The sequence below is a fragment of the Manis pentadactyla genome, chromosome 17 (genome assembly GCF_030020395.1).
Source record: "Manis pentadactyla isolate mManPen7 chromosome 17, mManPen7.hap1, whole genome shotgun sequence".
NCBI lineage: Eukaryota > Metazoa > Chordata > Mammalia > Pholidota > Manidae > Manis > Manis pentadactyla.
Window position 1 is genome coordinate 66,225,408 of NC_080035.1, and position 21,971 is coordinate 66,247,378.

The window sequence follows — 21,971 nt, forward strand, 5'->3', positions numbered from 1 at the left end:
CCTTCTCCCAGGCTCCCCACCTGTGGGGACGGGTAAGGGGCCAGGACCCTGAGTGAGACCTTTCCCTGACATATACACCACCCTGTGCTTTCTAGAAATGCAGTTCATTTTGGGAGGAGGGAGGGGTGTTGTTCAATGGGTGGAGAAGCTGCTGGAGTGGCTGACGGGGGCTTGGGCTTGTCCCAGGAGCTGGCCCCGGCCCCAGGAAGCAGGCCGCTTGGAGACCTGAGCTCTGAGCCCTGCAGGAGTGTGAGCCTGTGACTGTGGAAGAGGACTCAGTGTCTGAGCACGTGAAGCATTTGTTCCATTGCCGGCCCCTGCCTTCGTGTAGCCCCACCAAGGCCCCCGCCAGGCCCAGGCACTGCGCAGGTGGCTGGCCTGTGGCTGCCATGAGCTGCAGCTCCGCTACGGGCGGGCCTGCACCCCTGCTCAGCTCTGGGGCTGGCTGGTGCCCTGTCCCCTGAGCTGTGTGCCAGGCGTGGCCCAACCTGAGCCTCTTTAGCCGGCCGACCTGAGCCTCAGGTGCCACTGGCCTTGTGGCTGGGGTGTCGTCTGGTCTGTGACCCCCAGTCGGAGAGCAGCCCCGAGTCACTCGGAGACGGTGTGGGGGTGGGGGTGGGCGCGGGCAGGAGCCCCACTCATGCAGCTGGACCTGCTTCTACCCGCCGATCTAACGATCCGCAAGTATGAGCGTCAGGTCCACGTGGGGACAACCACGTGGGACCCACGCTCCGGGACCTCCATGTGCACAGCCACGTGCTCACAAAGGTGCCTGTCTGAAACGAACGTCAGAACTCTTGTTTCTGCTGCTGCGTAAGCCATATCCACGCGATGCTGGTGTGGATTTTCTGATGAAGCTGCAGCCGCCCACAGGGAGCAGCGCTGCTGTGGCCGCAGCGTCTTGGAAGATGCCGGGCACCGGCCTCTCTCGTAGGAAAACGCCACTCTGCTTGCACCTCAGAGCCACCCTGAGCGCCAGCAGCCCCCGGCAGCACCCACAGGGCTCTTGTTCCTCCCCTTTTCCTTGCGTTGGGGTTCTTAGGGCTCCTCCATCTCCGTCTCTAGCACATGCAGGGCACGTTCCCTGTGCGCGGCTCTCTGCGCCGAGGCCTGTGTGCACAGCCCCATCCAGGGAGCCACGTGTGGGGGCCGAGGAGGGCCCTGGGGGCCTATCCCAAGGCTGGCTGGGAGGCGGACGGTCTTGGAGGACACGGGCTGGAACAAGGGAGAGCAGCCCCAGCCCTGCCCAGCGGCTGGCAGGAATGCCTGTGTCTGAGCTCCAGCCCTTTCCCTGGTGGGTGTTCTTCCCCCACGGCGAGCATCTTGGCCCCCCACTGCCCACGACTGGCCGCATCCTCCCTGTGGGTGGACAGATGGGCGCCAACTATGGGTGGAGGAGGCAGATGGGGGTGTAGAGGTGCAGTGATCCTGTGCCCTGAGCTTCATCTGTGTGTGTGGCTCAGGAGGGCAGGTGGGCGGGGCGGCAGGTCCTGGGCAGCCATATGAGAAGCTAGTCTTTGAGGCACTGGGGCTGCTGGTAGGCCAGGCGGGTGAGGGAGGGCTGGCCCTGCCTTCCTGCCTTGAGGTGGCCACCCACTTAACGAGGGGTACGTGGTGGGTGGGCCGAGTGACACCCAGCCCCCAGGCACTGACTCAGGCCAGGAGGTGGTGGCCAGGTGGAGGCCCTGTCCTGTGTGGTCAGGCCCGTTCGGCCCTGCTCAGCAGGGTGGGGAGGCAGCTTGGCACAGGGCAGGGACCAGGATCCCGGGAGGTCCATTCTGGCTGCTCTGCTGGGGACCTGAGTGTGCGGGACACCTGCTCAGCAGAAGAGGGGACCGCAGGGTCCTGGCTGCCTGCCTGGGGGTGTGGAGTCCCGGTGGCCTCCCTGGTTTGGTCCTGGGGACACTCATCCTGGGGAGGCGGTGACCCTGCCAGCCGGTCCAAGCGGTGTCTCCCTGTGCCGCATGGAGCCCCCCTCAGCTGTGCTGTGGTGCCCACCTCAACCCCACAAATGTCCCCCCAGACCCCTCTGCCACTTTTGCACACAGCTGTCACCTCCGGCCTGGTGGGGCTGCCCCTGTGCAGCGGAGAATGCTGTGTGCCCACAAGGAAGCCGGGGGTCCTTGAGGCCATAGGCCCCCGTAGCCAGGCCAGCTGGTCCTCACCGCTCCCTCCCCACCTGGCCTCTGGGGGCCCTGGTCCCCGTCTGTCCCTGTGCCTGCCTTGGGCCCTGGCACCTGCCACCTGGCCTGGATCGCCTGCTCAGCTCAGGGCGTCTGCCCAGTGCCCTCAACCACATGCCTCCCCCTTGCACTCTTATCTCCACGGCCTTATCCATCTGTTTGCTTTTAAATCTGCTATCAACCGTTGGAATGTAAATGGTGAGCCCAGCAGAGACTCAAAGGTGACCTTCACCCTAGGACAACAGAGTTGCCTTCTCCCAAGAGGCAGGCTGCACACGCCTTGGAGTACATTCCCAGCCTGCCTGGGACTTTCTGCACTAAGAGACGTTCCCATCTCCCACTCTCATGACAGCAACCTGGGCTGCCCCCTGCCCCCTCCTGCCGCCTCAGGGAGGGCAGAGGCTCAGGCCTGTGTGGAGAGGCTGCCATCCCCCTAGAGCCGCAGGGCTACCAGCGAGGCCTGTGTGCACAGCCCCACCCAGGGAGCCTTCGCCTGCACAGTCGCCTGGGCTCCGGGGCCTGCCCACTGCAGAGGTCCTTAGGCCCTGTCACACGCATGGCCCCTCAGGGTCCTTTGCATGTGTGGTCTGGTCTTGCTGGCACTGAACTTCACCCTGTTGGGGCTGGTGGGAGAAAAGGCAGCCGCAGAACCAGCTGAAAGTTGAGAAGGACATGCAGACGGTTGGGGCAGAACCGGGTTGGAGCACGTCTGTGGACGCAGGCACTGGAGGCGGTCCTGTGGCGTCACGGGACTCGGACGTGTGTGCCGTGATGTCCAGGCTGAGCTGGGCGAAGGCCTCACGGGAGGCTCTCGGCTGCCTGGGAGCCTGGGTGAGTGAGGACAGGGCGGCCCCGGGCTGGCAGGGCCACCGGCTGCGCCGTGCAGGCTGCTGACCTCCCTCCAGCAGAGGGGGGCGCCTCTCAACCAGGAAACGTGAACGGGGCTCTGAATCCTCCTGCGTGGGGGTTGTGTTTTCCTAAGGGCGGCACAGAGGGCGCAGGTCCAGCCGGACACAGTTGCTACATGGGAGCCGCACTGACGTCCCTTTGTCTCGGGCATGAGGGGCGTGGCCTGGCCTTTGGCCGCGTTTCCTTAGCTTGTGTAACATTCAAGGGGGCTGCTGTCTGACCTTCATCCCTCCCCTGCCCACCCTGCTCGGGTGGCCCTCTGGCCTCTTTCCCAGGGCCTGCTTGAGGGGCCCACCTGGGGCTGCCCGAGATCTCCCTCTGCTGACCCCAGAACCCCTGGCTTCCGCTGCCACACTCGGGGTCTCTGCGGCCGTTTGCGTCCCAGCAGAGCTGCGCTGCCATGGCTCCTGTGTTGAACCAGCAACTTAGGTGGTGGCTGTGGCTCTGCCGCGGTGGCTCCACGCACAGCCCAGAGGACAGTTTCTGCGTCCAGATGGAGGCTGTGCCTGGTTTTCTGTGTGGCGGCCCCCAAGTCACCCTTAGTCGATGTCTCGTGCAGTGTTGGAAGTGGCAGGTGCTGGGGTCGGGCCAGGCCATGTTGGTGTCCTCGTATCTACCCCATGGCGCCTGGGCAGGCTTGGGAGTCTGGCAGTGCTGCAGAAACATCGGTCAAATATGGGCAAGCTGCAGCCAGCACCCCGCTCTCCAGACGTGGGTGCTGAGGAGCGAAAGGGCTCCAGGTCAGAGGCCCCTGGAAGGACTCGGCCACAGCTCTGACGTGCAGGCAGGGACCTGCTCCTCAGAGGCACCATGTGGGGCGGGGGCCACAGGGGCCAGGGCTGCGGCCCAGAGAATGAGGCTGCTTCCTGGGAGGGGCCCACGGTCACGTCCCACGGAGCCTGGAGGAGCTCCTGGGAGTTTCACATCAGAAAGAAGCTCATAATTCTGGGGTGTCAGACCAGCCAACGCCTCATACCAACTTCCTGCACTTTGTTGAATGAGCACATAATTCAGATTAACAGAGATGGGGCACTGGAAGGCGCCCAGCGCTGAGCCCAGCTGCTCGGAGCATGGAGGTCTGACCGTGTTCCCTGCGGCTAAAGGTGCTGACACACAGACACGCTCTGCTTAGGGTGTGTCTCTTACAGGTACGGGCCAGTGACCCTGGAGCCCACCTGTGTGCCTGGGCTGTGGGCTCCTGCCAGGCCAGAGTGCAGCCGGGGCCACCACACTGGTGTCCAGGCTCTGTGGGAAGGACACAAGGACTTACTTGTGCTATTTTGGCTATTCGTTCTGTTAAACCTGAACTCCTATAACACGAAAAGATAAAAAAAACATCTAAAGAAATGGCTGGCAAATGTAAAAACAGTTCTTAACCTACCTCACCAATAGCACCGGTGTAGATGGGGGTCACGGTGAGGGCCTCCTCCCATCACATGGCAGAACTCAGAGGGCAGGTGAGAGGAAGTGTCCTTTCGGGTGTGAGGAGCTTGGAGGACACACGGTGAGGCCCATTTGCCGGCGCCGTAGTGCTGTCGGATCCTGAGGTGCAGAGACTCGCCGTATGTCTGCAGAGATGCTCACTTGGACCCAGATGTTTTCTGCAGATGTGTGTGGGGTCTACAGCAGCATTTGTGATAGCAGAGAATTGCCCACCACTTGCCCGCCCATCGTGGGCACTGGGTGGATGACCCGATCATTCACCAGGAGCGTGTGCAGCAGGGGCACTAACGGGCTCTCCACCCCTGGAGCCTCCTGCTTGTCGCAAGGTGACCCCACCAGAAAGAGCCGTGCACGGGGCACAGTCTGGCCGAGCTCTGTCCCAGGCTGCGGGTCACTGAGGACCAGCATGGTGAGGCGGGCTCTGCAGGGGGACCCTAACATTGGGCCGGGGCTGGTTTGTATCTGAAGTGTGCTTAGCCACTGATGCTCCTGCCCTCTGCACTCTGCCTCCAGCTGGTTGCCGCGATCGTGTTCATCAGCTTCGGTGTGGTGACGGCCTTCTGCTGTGCCGTCGTGGACGGCGTGTTTGCTGCCCAGCACATGGTGAGTCTGTCTTTTTAATTTTGCTCTCAACTGCTTGCCTGGGTTAAAAAAAATCTACACAAACAGGATCTCATTTTGCGGAAGTCCCTCTCCGTGCTGTTTGCCAGCTGCTGCGTCTCCACTCCCTTTCCTCATTTCCTGCAGACTGTGCCCAGAACACCACATGCTCATACACACACTCATGCACACTGGTACCACCACACCATTTAGGATCAGGCTTTTCAGCTTCCCAAGTAACTTTCCTCAGGTCTCTCCTTACACTTCAGATGAAGTGCATCCTGAAATCCGCCGCCTCTCGACTCCCCAGGTTTCTGCGGTTCAAATACATCTTTCTTAATCATGACAGAATTTTCTAGCTTGACCCTTGTCACTGTGAAATCCTTTCTGATCATTTGTCTCATGGTGGTGCAAGACTCTGCCAGCAGTACTGAAGCTAGAACTACGTCAGGACACACGCCCAGAACCGCGGCTCACAGCCACCAGCCAGCCCTGTTCTTGGTCAACATTACAGAGACTGGGTTCCAAGCAAAGGGAAGATCAGTGAGATGATGATATAAAAATATTAGATTATGTTAAAGTCATCAAGGTGGCCGTGTAAATGTAAATCCGCTGTCAAATTATGTATGTGTTTTTCCTGTGTTTTAAAACCCTCATCATAAGGCGAGGAAATGGCTCTTCCTGTTGCTCTGCAGGCAGGCTTAGGAGAGGGGCTGAGTGTGGGCGCCTGGTCGGTGGGCTGGCCTGACTTGTCACCCGCTGCCTTTGAGGTGGACAGTCCCAGCAGGCACCCTGTTCTGCTGCTGCCTCTTGGCGCCTCTGCCCTCAGAGGTCAGACGTTGGCTGGTAGTCGGGTCTGGTGCACGCTGCCTCTGCTCGCTGAGCGGCCGGCTCCCAGGGCAGCCCTGCCTGCTGAACGTGCCCTGGCAGCCCCGTTCCAATGAGATGGGCAGTGGGCTGCTGGCTGCCTGCTTGGGATCATCAACAGATGTGCGACAGCCTCGCAGAATGTCACCTGTGGTCAGGCTGCATGTGACAGCTGAATGTTTGTGTCATCAATTCACGTGATGGTGTGGGGGGGGGTCTTTGGGGGGTGATGAAGCCACGAGGTGGAGCCCCGGTGGAGACCCCAGAGAGCACCCCCCACTGTCTATGCGCCAGGAAGAGGCCTCTCCTCTGCTCTGCCAGCCATCTCAGGCGTCCATCCTCAGAACTGGGAGAAACAAGCGTCTGCTGTTTATAAATGTGCCGCCATGGTGTTTGGTCACAGTGGCCAAATGGTAGGACAGAAATGGGTGCTGCCTGGGGGCTCCGCCAGCCGGGGGTCTCCCACCCCAGCAAGGCCCCTGGCAAGGGCAGGGCAGGCAGCCCTCGCCCACTGCTGCATGGCGCAGTTTGGGTGGGTGTGTGGGAAGAGGAACAGAACATAGTGGGGCTTCCAGGAGAGCTGGTCCTGTGCAGGTGGCGGGTCCCCAGGGGTGGCGAGGAGAGCGTGTGGGCCACAGGCACCTGGCCGGGCAGAGGCCCAACCCCCGTGGCTGAGGCCCAGCAGCACCCCGATCGTCCTTTGAGTCAGTGTTTTCATTTGTGCCACTTTGAGTCATTTGTGTGTGTTTGTCCCAGACTTTTGCTTTGTGTTTTTGTCTTTGCAAAGCTCACTGACCTGAGATCCTGGCCGTGTTTGTGTCTTGGGCCTGGTGCTCAGCCTGGCCGGAGCCGATGGCAGCCGTGCATGAGACCCTGCCCGAGTCTGTCCCTGCAGGCAGTGGGTCGCTTTGGTTTGGGCCCTCACACCTGCGTCTTCTCAAACGTCATCCCATTGGCAGGTGGAGGGCAAATCACTGGGGGGATTGCCCGAGCTGGGGTGCAAAGACAGACGTGTCCTGGGGCTCCAGTTATGCCAGCTGGGGCACTAGGAGTCCAGGGTCCTCTGAGGAGGACATGCCACGTCCGCCCTCAGAACGCTGCTCTGTGAGTCGGCCCCTGGGGGCCGTGTGCTGGGCACAGTGTTAGCAGATTGACCTGGAGGTCAGCAGACGGCGTGTGTGCGACACTGAGGCCCTGAGCCAGTGGTGGCCCTGCTCAGGTGGCACCATCTTATCACAGGGACCCTGAGAGGCCACACCCCTGGAGTTGGTGGGGCGCAGCCACCAGGAGCAGTAGCGTCGGTTTTACATACACCAGTGCTGCCCAGCTCACTTCCCTCCGCACAGATGAGACCAGCCCGTGAGGCCCTCTCACCACTCTCCCGCCACCTGCAGTTGGGTCACCCCCAGTGTGCAGGGAAGCAGCCCCTATGCCTCCCCCAGGCTCCTCCCCGTCCACCACTCAGCCAGGGTAACAGCCCTCAAAGTGTAGGTCCCACGGGGCTCCGGCCTGGCAGAGGGCACGGTGTCCTTCCGGACCTGGCTCCCTGTCTTTTCAGCCAGTTGTACTATTTCCAGGTAGAGATGGTTGGGTATTGAGCCCCTTTAACAGAGTGGCATCTTGTTGTAAAAGGTAGTGAGTTAGGATTCCCCCTAATGCGGGCTTGCCGGGAAGGGGTGAGGCCGGCTTTATGGTGGGGTGCTTCGAGCAGAGCCAGGATCATGGGAGGGCCTGCCTGTGCCCCCAGAGCCAGCTCTCTGCCCCCAGGCCTCTGTGGGCAACCCCTGCCCTGTAGGCCAGAACCACAGATGGAGGCTTTCAGAGCATGCTTTGTGGAAGAGCTTGGAGCCCTCCAAAACACAGCCCTTCTGAGTGTGTGCTCTCTTCCTCTGAAAAGCGCACGAGTGATTTATTACGAGAAGAAAACATGAGAATCCAGCCTCCACCCAGAATGCTCCAGTCAGCACCAGCGGGCCAGGAGGGTGGGCAGCCCCAGAGGCTGCCACCTATACTGTGACCTGGAGCTGATGGTGCCGGGACCTGCAGGCGGCCTGCGCGGTGGCCGGCCCATAATCGCAGAACACAAACATACGTGAGCTCCCGAGGCGGTTAGACGTACAGTTGTGATAAGCAATGACTCAGTCGTGGGCCTGCATAATAATATGGACAGTGTCTCCACCCTGCACAAACCCCCAGACATGTCTGTACACGATGGCAAGACAGAGTGAGATGCTTGCGAAGTTTAGGAGTGAGTCTTCTGACCACGGCCCCCCCCCCATGCAGGCCGGCTGGATGGACCCCCTGGTGTGCCCTCGGCCCTCCCCCCACGCCAGGCTCGCACATCCTACAGGAGGGTGGTCTTCACAGCGTTAATTTTGACAGTGGGCTGCGCACTTCATGCCTAAGATTGCCTGTCAAAGACCTGCTTCCTCTCCCACTTGTCCTTGGGAGGAGCGCCTGTCACAGGCGGTCCCTCCGAGGCGCCCGTGGCTGCGTGAGACCCCTTGCTTGTCACTCGTGGGAATGCGACCCGGACCTTCACACCGTGTTTGGTTTCGTGGTGTGGCCCATCTGAGATGGCAACTGGCTGGGGGCTTAGTTCCCGTTAGAGGCCGGCCCCTTATGGGCCCTCAGGATGCCTGGCCTGTGTTGTAACAAGGATGCCCTGCAGGAGGGGCCAGAGGGTCCGTGGAGGCTCTGGACACCCTGCCTGGGCTGGGCGGCCCTGGAGCGGTGCTTTCGCAGGGGCGCCCCTCCCACTGCAAGCACTTTCTGACAGTGAGCTGGCTCATCTCCATTCCCATCACAGTGGCCAGGGGACAGCCGATTGTGGGGTAATTATGAATGTGTATGGCCAAGACAGCAATAATAAAGAAAATTTGGAAAGATGCAGGGGCCCTGGGGTGAGAACACACAGCTGGCCCAACACTCTCGGCCCTCTTTTCTCTGTTGGGTGCAGAGCCCAGCAGCAGCTGGGACTTAACTGTGAGGCTTTTACGTGGCCCATGAACATGGGCGTCTTCAGTCCCAGGCGTCCTGGGGGGCTGGAGACAGGGAGAGGATGGTTGGGGGATCAGGTGGGTGGGCCCCGGCGGGCCCGGCAAATGCTTACACACATCCCCAAGGAACCGGGCCCTGGGTGCCTGGCCCCGGGGTGCACTGACTGCCCACGGCTCAGTCCAGTCTTGTCTGGACTGCACTCCCTTCCCCATCGCCCCACTTCTGCCTGTAACCGGCTTGCTCAGCCAGGCTAGGGGAGCGCTTGGGTCAGGTGGGCAGTTTGGGGACCCTTGGTTTTGGAGGGGTGCCCAGTCCTGCCATGTGCGGCTTTCCCAGGCCCGTCACTTGCTCAGGTTGGAGAGAAATTTCCTGCAGACCCCATTGTTCCCCAGGAGGGAGCATCTCCCCCATGCGGCCTCCAGGGTGCAAGGTGAGCGGCAGCTTCTCCCAGAGGCCCTGCTTCATCTCATGGTCCAATAGGACTCACTGAAGCGATTCAGCTTTGCAGGAGAAGTATGACCCTCACCAGACAAAATTCCGGGCTCCTTGTGAAGTGGGACACCGGCCCTGGAAATCAGAACGTCGTCGCTGGCAGGAGATTTGTCAGGAATTAGCCCAGCTTTTCACCCACGAGTGTGTCAGACCTGGACTTCCCTACCCACGGAGTTCATGGTTCATCACAGCAGAGATGGGAATAATGGGGCTGGCGGTCACTCAGCCGGGCTGGCAGTCACTCAGCCGGGCTGGCGGTTGCTTGGCAGGGCTGGTGGTCACTTGGCTGGGATGGCCGTCACTCGGGGCTGGCGGTCTCTCAGCCTCTGTCAGCTCAGGTGGACTTGTCTCTGGCAGAGGAACTTTGTGGGTGCCCCAAAGTGTTTAAACTATTGGCTGATTTGGGGCACCTTCGGTGACAGGCTGCGCAGGGCCGGCACGGGGGGCAGCGTCCTCCTCCTCCTGGGCAGTTCTGACTCCTTCACTCACAGACACTTACTGGGGTCCCAGCCAGGCATACAGTGGACCAGGGGCAGCTGGATTCTCTGGAAAGGGCCAGAGAACCAGCCACTGCCCAGCCCAGCCGTTACAGCCCAAAAGCAGCCACAGGTATGTGGATTGATGAGCGTGGCCGTGTGCTGATGACACTTTATTTGTGAAATCAGGTGGTGGGCCAGCTCTCGCCCACGTCTGTAGCTGAGCAGCCCCTATAGGAGACACACAGGATTTTAAATGAGCTTTAACAACTTCGGATCTGACGACAAATGTGTTGGGTGTCTTAGTGTTATTTGTGTGGACCGGTTAAGGGGGTCCGTGAAATGGTCTGTCTGTAACCCCGATGCCCGTCTGGGGGCAAGAACTCTGGGCTCTGTCGGAGGCAAGGGTTCTCCCCAGGAACTCAGCCTATGTCTCATCGTAGACTAAACAAAGTTTGCATGACTTACTGGAACTAAGAGGTCACAGTTTTGTTCAATTCAAACTGAAAGGAATTACTATATCCTGATTAAATAGTAAAGATTAGACAGCATGTGAAACTGTGTTAGAAGGATTCAGAGAGGTCCCGGTCTTATGCCAGGTGTTCGCCACTGATTTAACGTGATGTGGGGGCTGGGGGGGCCCACAGCTGTGTCTGTGCCCCCAGGTCTGCACGCTGGGCCCCGTCCTCTCGTGGGGGAGGCTTTGCAGGTGACTCGGGCTAGCTGAGGTCATGAGGGTGGGACCCCATGTGGGGATCGTGGCCTTGTCAGAAGACAGAACCCTGCCATGAGCAGGGAGAGGCCTCACTAGGACCCGACCCTGCAGGCTCCCCAAGGCATCACAACCAGACCGGCACAGTGCGGATGGCAAAGCCTGGCAGCTGTGGGCTGGCTGGCAGCAGACCAGGAGGACATCGTGCTAAGTCTGGAAGGCCACTCCCATGGGGTCACTGGCGGGAAGAAAGGGGATGACCCTTCACAATGCACAGCTTGTCGTGGCACATTGGTGTGGCTGTGCTTGTAGAGCCCGCGTGAGTGTGGCCACCACTAGCAGGCTTCCTGGGAGCAGGCAGCAGATGCAGGGGAGCGAGACCCGGAAGGGGAGGAGCGGAGCAGGTGCCCGACCCATGTGCCCTGTCATTGCCGGGCCTACCAAGGGCAAGGGGCCCCAGCAGGCAGCCCCCAGCCTTCCAGCCTCCTGTCTCCGCCCAGCCCTTCCCACCTCCCACCACACTCCATGTAGGCCCCCTGTTTTCCGCCGTCTCCCTTGGGGGAGGGCAGATGCTCAGCACCACCCCCCTGGCTGTGGCGTCCAGAGCAGGCCTGGCATGGGGCTCTGGGCAGCAGGAGCTGCTGTCTGAGCAAACCAGCGCCCAGCCACCCTATCTCCCCCTGGGGTCACTGTGCTGTTTACACTCTCAGGTCAGAGCACCCCTGCTCTAAGAGAGGACGGACACCTTAATAAAACAATACAGGCCTGGGGCCCAACGTCCCCTAGAGACAGCACAGAGATCACAGCAGTTGGTAATCGTCAGCCTGTCACCTGCCTCCCTCACTGGCCCCCGAGGGCAGGGACTGTGTCCTACCTGGGTGCCTTCAGAGCTGGGCCCTGTGTCTGCTCCAGGAGTGCTGGGGACAGACCCATGCGTGGATGATTGGCTAGGGCCGTGGGTGGGAGGGCAGGGGTAGAGAGATGAGGGCGGGAGGGAGGCGCAGATGAATGACAGGCGGTTCACTGCATGGCTGGCGGGCAGATGAATGATTGGCTGTGTGAGTTGGACTAGCCTGAAATCCTTTTTGCTCCCTTCCTAGCAAAAAAAAAAATGTTTTGTTTTTAGGGAAAGAGGCAGGAGCTGAGGGGTCTCCTTTCTGAGAGTCGTGCAGTGCGCCTCAAAAGACCAAGAGACCCCCAGCTGTGCCATGCTGACAGGTGGGAGGCGGTGTCCCTGGACACAGGGCCGCTGCTCCCAGGAGCCTCGGCATCGGGCTTTGCACCCCCATCTGGCAGAGCATAGTCGGCCTTGGCATGCTCTGGGCTCAGGGCCACTGGCAGGCCTGGCTGGAGCCGCCTGAGACCATGCTTGGTGGGCGAAAGCCGTCCATCCAATCCTGCTTTGCCCCTAGGAGCCGAGGCCCCTTGCTGCAGGGCGGTGCCAGCTCTACTCCAGTGTGGAAGGGAACTCCCCCGACGTGTACCAGGCAGAGGTAGGCAGGTGCCCCGCTTGATGTGCTTGGTTTCACATGCTGACTGCGGGTCCTCCCAGTGCGCCTCTCGCCAGAACCTGGGTGCGGGGGCTCCCCGCCCTCCGGCGTGTGTTCACCGTGGCCTGTGAGGCATGTGGGGCCTGCTCTGGGCTCTGACATCATGCTGTCGCATGGATTTACGATCAGCCGCCGACTGCCTTCTGTGACACACAGTGGTCCTAGGAGTCACGGCCCGTCCTGTGGTTGAGACCCCGTGTGGCTCGTGTGCCGCTGTGTGCACCGCAGGAGGAACAGGGCATTCTCTGTGCGGCGGCCTCACCGGCCCCTTCCAGGGAGACAGCACGTTTCTCCCCCAAAGGCTGGCTCTGGCCCTCTTGGCGCTAGCCGCCGGAGGGAGCCGGGCCCCAGCCGCTCAGCGCGTGTCGCTGGCTCCCTGCCTTCCCAGTGTGCTGCCCGCCACAGGTCCTCTCTCCTTGCTCCCTGACAGCCCAAGGTTGATGTCCCCTCTGCTCCTGGGATCATGGAGAAGCGAGGAGCCCCTCCCAAACCCCACTTGTCAGGCCTTCTGAGGACAGACCCACGTGCCCATGGGGCAGCCCGGGAGCTGGCGCAAATCCCAATGTTGGGTCTCATCTCGGGCATAGCTTCAGGGAGGAGAGATTGAAAAGCTCCCCCAGGATGCTGGGGCCACAGCTGCCCAGACAGCTCCACACCAGGCACCAGCAGCTTTCTCTATAAAGGGTCAGTGATCATGATTTACAGGCGAGGTGGTCTCTGCCCCAGCTTCTCAACTCCCCAGCGTGAGAGCAGACACAGCCGTGGGCAAGCAGGGCTTGGCCATACAGGCCTCCACCTCCAGTTGGGCAGCGCTGGGCTCCAGGCTGACCCTGCTCCCGGCTGACCACTGTCCCCTGCTATTGCTCCTGGTGAGGGACGTCTCCCCCCAAGGGTCGCCCAGGGACCTCCGGCTCCCTGGCCTGTGGCTCTGATCTTCCCAGGAGCCGTGGGCTTCCCGGCCCCTTCCTCACCTGCCCTGACCCCTTACACTGCCCCGTGCCTGCCCGTGGTCCTCTGCCCAGCCCACCAGTTCTCACCACTGTGCCTCCTTCCCCAGCCCCACCAGTCAGCCACACGGGCTGTCTTCCACTGGCCATCCCCAGCCCCTGCCCACCTGGACTGCCTCCCCTCCCAGGTCAATCTAGTCCGCCTGCTCCAACATTCCTGAGCACCCACTGTGATGGGAGTGCCAGCAGTCAACCACAGATCACGACCCGTCCCCACCCAGAGGGTCCTGCCACTGGCATGGTACCTGGAACCTGCTCCCGCTCCTTGCCCAGCAGGCGCCGCTGCCTGGACCCCCGTGTGGCCAAGCCTGGGTGTCTGACTCCTCCTGCCCCCCAGCGCTGCTGCATCTGAGACGTGGGCTGGGGGCGGAGTTGCCTGACCACCAGGCCCCAGGAGGCCCCTGCCCCGTGGGCGAGGACATGCCAGCACCTGAGTGGCGTCTCTGCCCGCAGGTCTCCTGTCCCTCCCTGGACGGCAGGTGCCAGCTGAAGGTGCAGAGCAACACCTGTTACTGCTGTGACCTCTACCACTGCGGGAGGTGAGTGGGGGGCGGGACGGCATGCGCCTGGCATTTGCGCCGTCTCAGGATTCCATGGGGAACAGGTGGCGGCCCCACCTCACAGATGGGGACACTGAGGCTTGGCTTGTGGTGGGGCGGGCGTCCCAGGGCCCTGTGCCCAGGTCTCTCTGGTCTGTGCCTCCAGACGGGGAGCCTCACTGGTTCCTCCGCTTCCTCGTCCCCTCAGCTGCGACTGGCTGTGGGGCTGCAGCTGCTGTCCCACCTCCAGGGCATTTGGGTCCAGCTCTGCCCCTTGTCTGCCCTGTGGGCAGCCTCTGCAGAGTGTGGGTACCACGGACTGCCTCCTCTCCCCCAGTGCTGGCTGAGGGCCCTGCTCTCTCATGTTGTGGGTGGGGCCCCCGGCTGGGCTCCCAGAGGTGAATCTCACACTGTGGGGGCTCCCGTGACTGAGTCCCCTGGAGTTTTTTAACGCTGAGACATGTCCACACAGCCTCCTGCTGTGTGTCCACACAGGTTGCTCTGGGAAGCCGGGACTCTGTTGGGGGCAGCTGCCAGCCCGTGCCTGCCCTGTCTTAGGGACCTCAGAGGGGGTGTCAGTGTATCAGCCTGCCAGGTCTTCACTTGTTAGGATGGACTTCCGACCTCTGCGCTCCTCACACACAGAGCCAGAACCTCCCCTGCCTCCACACTGTGTGTGAACAGCTCTGATGCCTTCAGGAAGACCAGCAGGGGGGTTAGTGCTTGCCCCTGGGGGGCCCTCCACTGGGCTGCTGAAAACTCCAGGGATTCAAGGGGTAACCCGTCCCCGAGAGGTGGGCCCATCCTATTTCCAAGATAACGGGAGGAGCAGCTCGTGTGTGAGCCACCACTGGCAGTCTGCAGCAGACGTGGGGCTGTGCCGGGCGCTGTGAGCGGCCTGCTATGTGGTGACTTGGTTGGCGCTCCACTGACCTGCCTGGGCCTGGTCTGGGGGGAGGTGTGGGGGTCCTCCCTCTCAGAGGCCTGGGCTCCTGCCCAGAAGGACACCCAGGCTCCCTGGGGACGGCCTCCCGCCGTGGCCTCAGGGCACAGGGGGTAGAGGCCTGCAGCCCTCTCAGCCAGCTCTGCGCATGTGGGAAGTCACCCCCTCGCAGGCCTGGGGTCACTCTGTCCCTCCCCCGTGCAGCCCCGAGCACCCTCCCACCTACTACGAGTTTGTGGGCGTGAGCAGCTGCCAGGACGCACTCCACCTATACTGGCTGCTCTGGGCCTCGGCGATGCTGAACGTGCTGGGCGTGCTCCTGGGCATCGTCACGGCGGCTGTCCTGGGGGCCTTCAAGGATGCGGTGAGTGTGCCCACTGGCACGGTGGTGCTCTCCGAGGCAGGCCCCGTGGGCGCCTTGCCCACAGAGTCCCTGTAATTCCTGGGCACAAACAGGGGCACTGAGGCTCAGGAGACCCTCCATCAGTGCTTGCTGGCAGGTTCTGGAGGCAGGGCCAGCCCAGCGGGCTCACCCTCGTTGTCCGAGGCGTGCGCCTCGTGATCCCGCTCAGGAAGCAGCTGAGCTCGAGAGACCAGGACTGGGCACCCTGGTGGGGGTGCCACCATTTCTCCCCCCCGCAGCACGTGGGCCTGCTGGGGCCTCCGACTTGGCAGATCTGGGCAGGCTCAGGTCTGCATTTTCCCCAACTCGGGGGTGATGGGTGTGAGCCTCAACAGCCAGCGCCTCCAGGAAGGGCTGGCCAGCAGGGTCCTGGCTGTACCAGCCGTTCTGCCATCTCCTCCAGGCTGCACATCAAAGTTCTTTTTACAGAAAATGGCTTGCACTTGGGGCCACCGACCAGTCCCCTTGCCCCGCCGTCTCCTGGGATCTGTTTGTTCCAGACTAGATATCCTGTGTGGCACCCTCCCCAGTCACCCTCGGCCCCAGAGGCGTGACATGGAGGCGCAGCCCATCCAGCTGAGGAGAGCTGCAGTTCACAGGAGCCACCCACCCGATGTCCACTCCTGACCAAAGGCCATGTAAACACGTGCAGACACCCCCCGAGCCAGACCCAAACCAGGTGGAGGTAAACCTCTTCCGGCCCCAAGGCCTCCCTCATGTGAGTGCTCCCCACCGCAGTCACCGCATGCGGGTCACGAAGCAGGTGCCAGGGGCACAGATCCGGGCCTGCAGAAGGCTCTCCTGAGGCTGGGCAGCTTCGGTCACGTGGTAACACCTGTAGGCACGTCGTTTAAGCCCAGTCTGGGCGAGAAGGGTCTGTGCGGAGCCATAGGCACACTGAGGAGGGCAGGCAGCAAGTCCCGCCTGCCCAGCTGCGGTCTCTGGCTGGGCCCAGGAGGGAGGAGTGGACAGTGTGGGGATGGGCCCACCAGTGTCCCCACTGAGTGCCCATTTCTCCAAGGGAAGCCACCCGCACCAAAATGGACATCTCCCTCGTGGGGAGCCCTGTGCACCCCCATCTCCCCAAACCCCAGAATGGCACGAATGCCGAGCGACACAGGGCGGCCCCTTCGGGCCTGAAACCCTCAGTGGGCCTCGAACCCCACCACGCCTGCTCTGTCCCCGGCTGTGCTGTTGCCTCGGCCAGGAGGCTGCCCCAAACCACCCGGGGCACGCAGCTCTGGCCAGCAGGGTGGCCCTGGCTCAGCAGGAGGTGCTCAGCGCTGCTCATGAATATGGCGTCAAGGCGCTGGTTCCATTCCCTCTGCTTCCAGTTTCCCAGCGGCCCCCCCCCACTCCTCGGGGTTCCCTGGCTCCTGCTGCCTCAGTGAAGTCTGGGGTGCAGCTGTTTGAGCTCCCGCTGGGATGGTGGCAGCTCTGGGCCCTCTGACCAAGAAATTGCAAGTGAGAAAACAACAATAAGGTGCAGGGTGCAGCTCATGCCTGAGAGCCATGCAATTGGGCTCTCAGAACTGCTCCCCAGCAGAATTCAGAGGGGACCCCACCTGAGGGCTGGAGCAGGGGTGCCAGGGTGCGCACCGACATGCCTCCCTTCTCTGGGTCAGGTCGCTCTGTCCCCGCTGGCCTACAGCCTGTCTGCACCACCTCACATCCTCTACAACCCAGCCCAGCAGATCCTGGCCTACGCGGGCTTCTGCCCGACAACCGGGACCCTCCCGGCCGGCTCGCCCTGCCCGCTGCCTGTGCAGGTAGGCTGAGTGTCGCCTGGCAGAGGCGGGGTGCTCACATTGTGGGATCAGTCCTTGGGAACAGCGTCGATTGGACAGGCATGGAGGGGGTTTGGGCTGAGGGAAGGGGACCCCTCTCCTGATGTAGGGAACAGGGCAGCACAGCCAGCAGGGACTGGCAAGGGGGTTGAGGACAGTCTTGGGGGAGATGGGCGGGTGACGCCAGCTTTGCGTGGATGGCCCATGGCCCCTTGGCATTTGCCCTTTGCTCTCTGGGTGACCCAGCCTTCAGTGACCTTCGGGCCTTGAGCTTTTTTGACCCATGATGGGTTCCTCAGAAGCTCATTGTACTGCAACCCCCTGGGCACAATTTCTGGGGACAGGCCACCTGCTGCCTGGACCCCACGGACAGTGAAGCTCGGTGCAGCCACGTGGACATGCCAACACCCACCCATGCTTTACACACAAAGTGGCAGCTTCACAGGATTCGAGCCAGTAGAACCCGCTGGCCTCAGGGCTGCTAGGGGGAGGGGGCTCTTGGTGGGCGGAACCTGGCCTCAGGGCAGTGCTGGCTTTGGGCTCCGCTCCGCGGGGTCCACTCTTCCTTCCCTGTGCTGGCGCCTCCTCTGTGGTGCACACAGACCTGGCCCTCGTGGACCCCAGACCCGGCCCTGAACCATGCTCTGAGGGGGGTGCTGCACGGCTGAGGGCGCTGCTGGGTCCTGCTGGGGGACAAGCGGCACGGCCCCCCAGCCAGCTGCGAACACGCCCTGTGATGACTGAAAATGCCCCCAGATGTGGGCGTGCGTGCCTGGGTGCAAAGGTGAGAGCCACTGTGCAGGCAGGCAGCCCATCTCAGGGTCTGCTCCGGGGCGGCTGGTGGGCTTCGGTGCCTGTGGTTCTGACAGCGGCACCTCCAAGCCCTGGGAAGCTTAACGATCCTCAGACGCGAGAAGCTCTGTGTTTCTGCACTCGGCTCGTGGGCTGCGGCCTCGGTCCCTGGTGGATTTGTGAGGTCACATCCTCATGCCGCCAAAGGGGACCCACACTGAAGAGTGACATTGACAGGAAGCAAGACGTTCTTTTGATGACAGCCATTCGGGAGGAGGACGCAAGCCTGCCCGGGACAGAGCTGGGTGTCCAAGCCTGTGACCACCCAGCCAGCCAGGGTCCCAGGGCCTGGGGGGAGGCCCTCATGAGGCTCCTTCATCTCTGAAAAGCTCGCTTTGTGACTTAGAGCTCCCTCATGCCAGTCCTGCTCACGGCCCGGGGGCACCACCCTGCATCAGCCAGGTCTGTAGAGCCCCGCATCCGATGGTGCGTGTGGCTGGAAGTAGGGGGGCTCTCTGGAGCCCAAGACGTGGGGTGCAGCATGCCGAGGAGGCTGTGGCTTCAGCCCTATGGGGACCCCCTGCTGGGCATGGTTTTGTCGTGACCGGGTCCTGCCTGGCTCTGTCTCCCTAAGCATCCTTCCTGTCTCTTCATGCCTCGGTTTCCCCACTCACCTTGCAAATGGAGCTGGTGGCTGTGCTCTCTGGGCTCTGGGCCTCCAAATTTCTGACGGAGCCCTGCTGCAGCCCCTGCACCCGTCCCTGAGTGCCACCTCGGGTCTCTGCAGGGCAGCAGTCAGTGGGATGCCCCCCGCTGGGGAGGGCTGGCCAGTTGCCACTCACCAAGCTCTGAGGGGGCCCAGCCAGGCCCTGTGGGCCCCTGGAGGTGTCTCCTGAGTCCAGGGGCCGGGGCCCCCATGAGCAACATGCCCATCAGGTGTGGCCTGCCTTGGAATTGGTCTCCCCACTGTTGGGACATGGGAGGAATTATCCTGAGTCAGGAAGCGAGGTGACACCAGCCTCTGGGGCAGTCACTCCTGAGTGCGGGGGCCTCCCAGGTGTCCCCAGGCAAGGCCTTCCCGGATGCCCAGGTAGCCCCGCTCGGCAGCCGTCATCCTTTCCCCGGGCGTCACCCTGGGTCCCCACCACGGGGGTCCATGTCACCTTAGCTGGACTGTGCTCCGGGGCTCTGCTTGGCCCTCCTCATCTTCTCAGATTGCCAGAACATGAGACCCACAGCTCTAGGAGTGCTAGGCCACAGCTGGTGCTGGGCCCACGGCAGGTGCTGGGCCCACGGCCAGTGCTGGACCCATGGCCGGTGCTGGGCCCACGGCAGGTGCTGGGCCCATGGCTGGTGCTGGACCCAGGGACAGTGCTGGGCCTGTGGCTGGTGGCCACCTCCGGTCACAAACACTGGTCCAGAGAGAGGCAGTGTGCAGAGAAGCACACACAGAGAGCAGGCAGATGGGCCCCATCCAGAGGCCCCACAGCTGTGCCCACACATGGGACCTCGGGGAGCAGGCAGTGTGTCTGTGCTGTGCCTGGGAGGCGGGAGGCAGGCACGTAGAGCCCACCTGTCTGGTGCATCTGCCTTTGGGCCGTTCATCACCAGCCTCCTAAGTGCCTGGCTGTGAGGGGGCACCCAGAGGACACGCTCAAGCCCCAGCTCTGCTTTATCCCCAGCTCTCGCTGGTCCTTAGAGGCGGGTGCAGATGGCTCCTGACCTTGGGGCACTGGGCTTGCGTCCTGCGTGTGTAGTTATGTGTGGGGCGCTTGGGACCAGAGGTGTCTCCTCGGCGGGCTACAGGCTCTAGGTGGACATATGTGAATGGAACGGCTTCATCCAGAGCCGCACCTGCCTGCACCCATCTTCTGTGGCCCCTGGCTCTTCCCAAACAGCAGGTGCTCCTGCTACCCTCCTGGGGATGCCCGGGCCCCCCGATGGCCTCATTAGCTTTTATGGCCAAGATATGGAGGAGCATGACTACGTGCACGTCGGTGATCAGACTTCGGGAAGATGGCAAATCACTGGGGTTCCCTGTGCTTCCTTAGAAAGAAGCAGAACTGATGACTCTTCAGCCAGCAGAGGAGGGGCTGGTGCTTCCAGCATCTGCTGGTTATTAGCGGTGACAGGGGCTCCCAAGTCCAGTGGCCTGGCCCGTCCCTGCGAGGCCGTCTGGGGCGGTTCACTCCGTGGTCCCTGCGGGTCTAGTCTGTGCTGTGGCTGTTTACTCTGTGGTCGGTGGTGGTTCACTCCGCGGTCCCTGCTGGCGCTCTGTGATCTGGGCAGTTCACTCCGAGTCTCTCAGCTGCTCGTTTGCCCTGAAGAACTGAGTGGACGTGTGCATGCTAGCAGCTAGAGCTCCCCGCAGACGGAGGGAATGTTCTGTAGGGGTCTGCTCTGTCCCCTGTGGTTGGAAAGGGAAAATGCAGGCAGGCAGGGGCCTAGGCCGTGGGATCCTGGTGCCGACCCTGAGCAGCTACGACTCGTGGACTCTCAGAGCCCTGAGCCCCCGAGAGAGCATGGCTGCATGGAGAGCTGGGACAGGCAGGCCAGCCTCTGGGGCCCTGGGCACCTGGCTCAGAGAGCCCTGGGTGGTCAGAGCCCTTGCCCACTTTCATAGGAGGGACAGTTTGCCCTATCTATTTAAATACTGGTTTTAAGTAGGCATTTTTAACCCTTGGAACTTAATTAAAAAGAAAGAAAAAAGGTGAAAGTTTGTTGGCAGTTGGAGAAAACCTGGAAATTCTGTGGATTTACAATCTGTGCTGTGTTCTCAGGGGCCCTTTTACTTGGTCTCGTGTATTAGGGTTCTTCAGAGAAGTAGAACCACAGGAACTGTGCACACACGCGATGGCACAGATATGAAGACAGAGCCCAGGGTCTGCAGGGCAGGCTGCAGGCTGCAGCCCACAGGCACTTGGGGCAGAAGTCCCTCCTCCCAGAACCTCAGCCTTTTTCTCTTAAGATCTCCCACTGATTGGATGAGGCCCACCCATGTCTGGGAGGCAGCGGCTTGACTCAAAGTCTGATGTGCATGCTAATCATGTCCACGAAATGCCCTGTCCAGATCGAGATTTGAGCAAACTCCTCGGCACTGAGGCCTGGCCAGGTGGACATGTAAAATTAACCATCACCCTATGTTGAAAATGTTGATGCTCTTGTTTTTTCCCTTAAAATGTGAAGTATTGGGTGAACCCAGGGTCCCCCAAATGGGCTGGCAGCCCGCCGGACGTGTGTGTGTCCTGGTATCAGTATGGTTAAAGGCCAGTGACTCGTGCCCAGCAGGCGCCTGGGCCAGGAAGCCTGAGGAATCCCGCAGGTGGACATTCGGTGCCCCTGCCTGGACATCTCGTACCCACAGGCAGCAGAGTTTGTGCCAAGGGGACCCCTGGGCTGAACCAGGCGCCCTCCTTGGGGGTGCACTCTGGTCAGGGAATGGCTCCTGCTAGAAGTGCTTAGTTAGGCAGGTGACCCTGGATCTGGAGGGACCTGAGCCCCCGTGGGCTCCATGAAGCGTGCCGGTGAGGCTTGGCGTGTCCTCACAGCCCCCATACGGCGTGGCTGCACCTCTGCTGACAGTTCTGTTTAATTGCAGCCCTCCAGCAGCTCCCCCACCTTGCCAGCCACTGACCCCTGCATCCGAGGACATGTAGCTCCAGCCCAGCCCAGCTGCCACGGCGGGCTTCCTCCTGGCGCCCTGCCTCCCCATGCTCTGGTCCATTTCCTCCTGGGGGAAAAGCCGCCCCCCTATGCACCGTGACAGGGGGGCGACTGAAAAAGAGTTGTTTTTGTTTAAAAAACAAAGCAGCCTCTACAAACCCTGCTTGTGTGGCCAACCTCCTGGAGACATCAGTAGAACGCTCCAGAAGTCCACACCCTCCTTTCCTCCGGGGCACATCCTCTGCAAGGAGAGGCCAGGACCAGTGGAGGGGACAGAGCCCCAGGTGACTGAGGCCTGGGTGGCACCTCCACTCAGCTGCCTTGCCCAGCGTGCGACCCAGACACCACAGAGCCGAACATCCCACCTGCGGCCTCTCTGCTCCAGTGTCATCATCACTTACCACAGAATTTCGTGCCTGTGCCATCCTCCTCCTTAGCTGTTACTGGTTTGCAAAGGGAGCGTGGCCCTGTGCATCCCTGGTGCAGACCACGTTTTGAGGAGTGCTGCACGTCTGTGTATTCGTATGCGTGTGTCCCTAGGAAGGCGCGGGGTCTCTGTCCTCAGCACTGTGCCCTCCTGGCTTTCATTTGCTCGCATGAAAAGA

The 21,971-nt window shown here is 61.7% G+C and overlaps 1 protein-coding gene across 3 annotated transcripts in view; it reads left to right on the plus strand.

Annotated features, from left to right (window-relative positions):
• The window catches only part of TMEM255B (transmembrane protein 255B), a 29,003-nt gene extending 7,245 nt beyond the window's left edge, over nucleotides 1-21,758 (plus strand). Inside the window, exons 4-9 of one of the 3 annotated variants that reach the window (XM_036904751.2) lie at nucleotides 5,049-5,138; nucleotides 12,095-12,175; nucleotides 13,693-13,778; nucleotides 14,926-15,085; nucleotides 16,750-16,893; nucleotides 21,302-21,757. In XM_036904751.2, coding sequence (XP_036760646.2) covers nucleotides 5,049-5,138; nucleotides 12,095-12,175; nucleotides 13,693-13,778; nucleotides 14,926-15,085; nucleotides 16,750-16,893; nucleotides 21,302-21,466 — 726 coding nt within the window. In that variant the 3' untranslated portion in view covers nucleotides 21,467-21,757. Of the gene's footprint in view, nucleotides 1-5,048; nucleotides 5,139-12,094; nucleotides 12,176-13,692; nucleotides 13,779-14,925; nucleotides 15,086-16,749; nucleotides 16,894-21,301 lie in introns of all 3 variants that reach the window. The other 2 variants (XM_057494490.1, XM_057494491.1) reach the window with 2 other exon arrangements.
• Nucleotides 21,759-21,971: the final 213 nt, after the last annotated feature.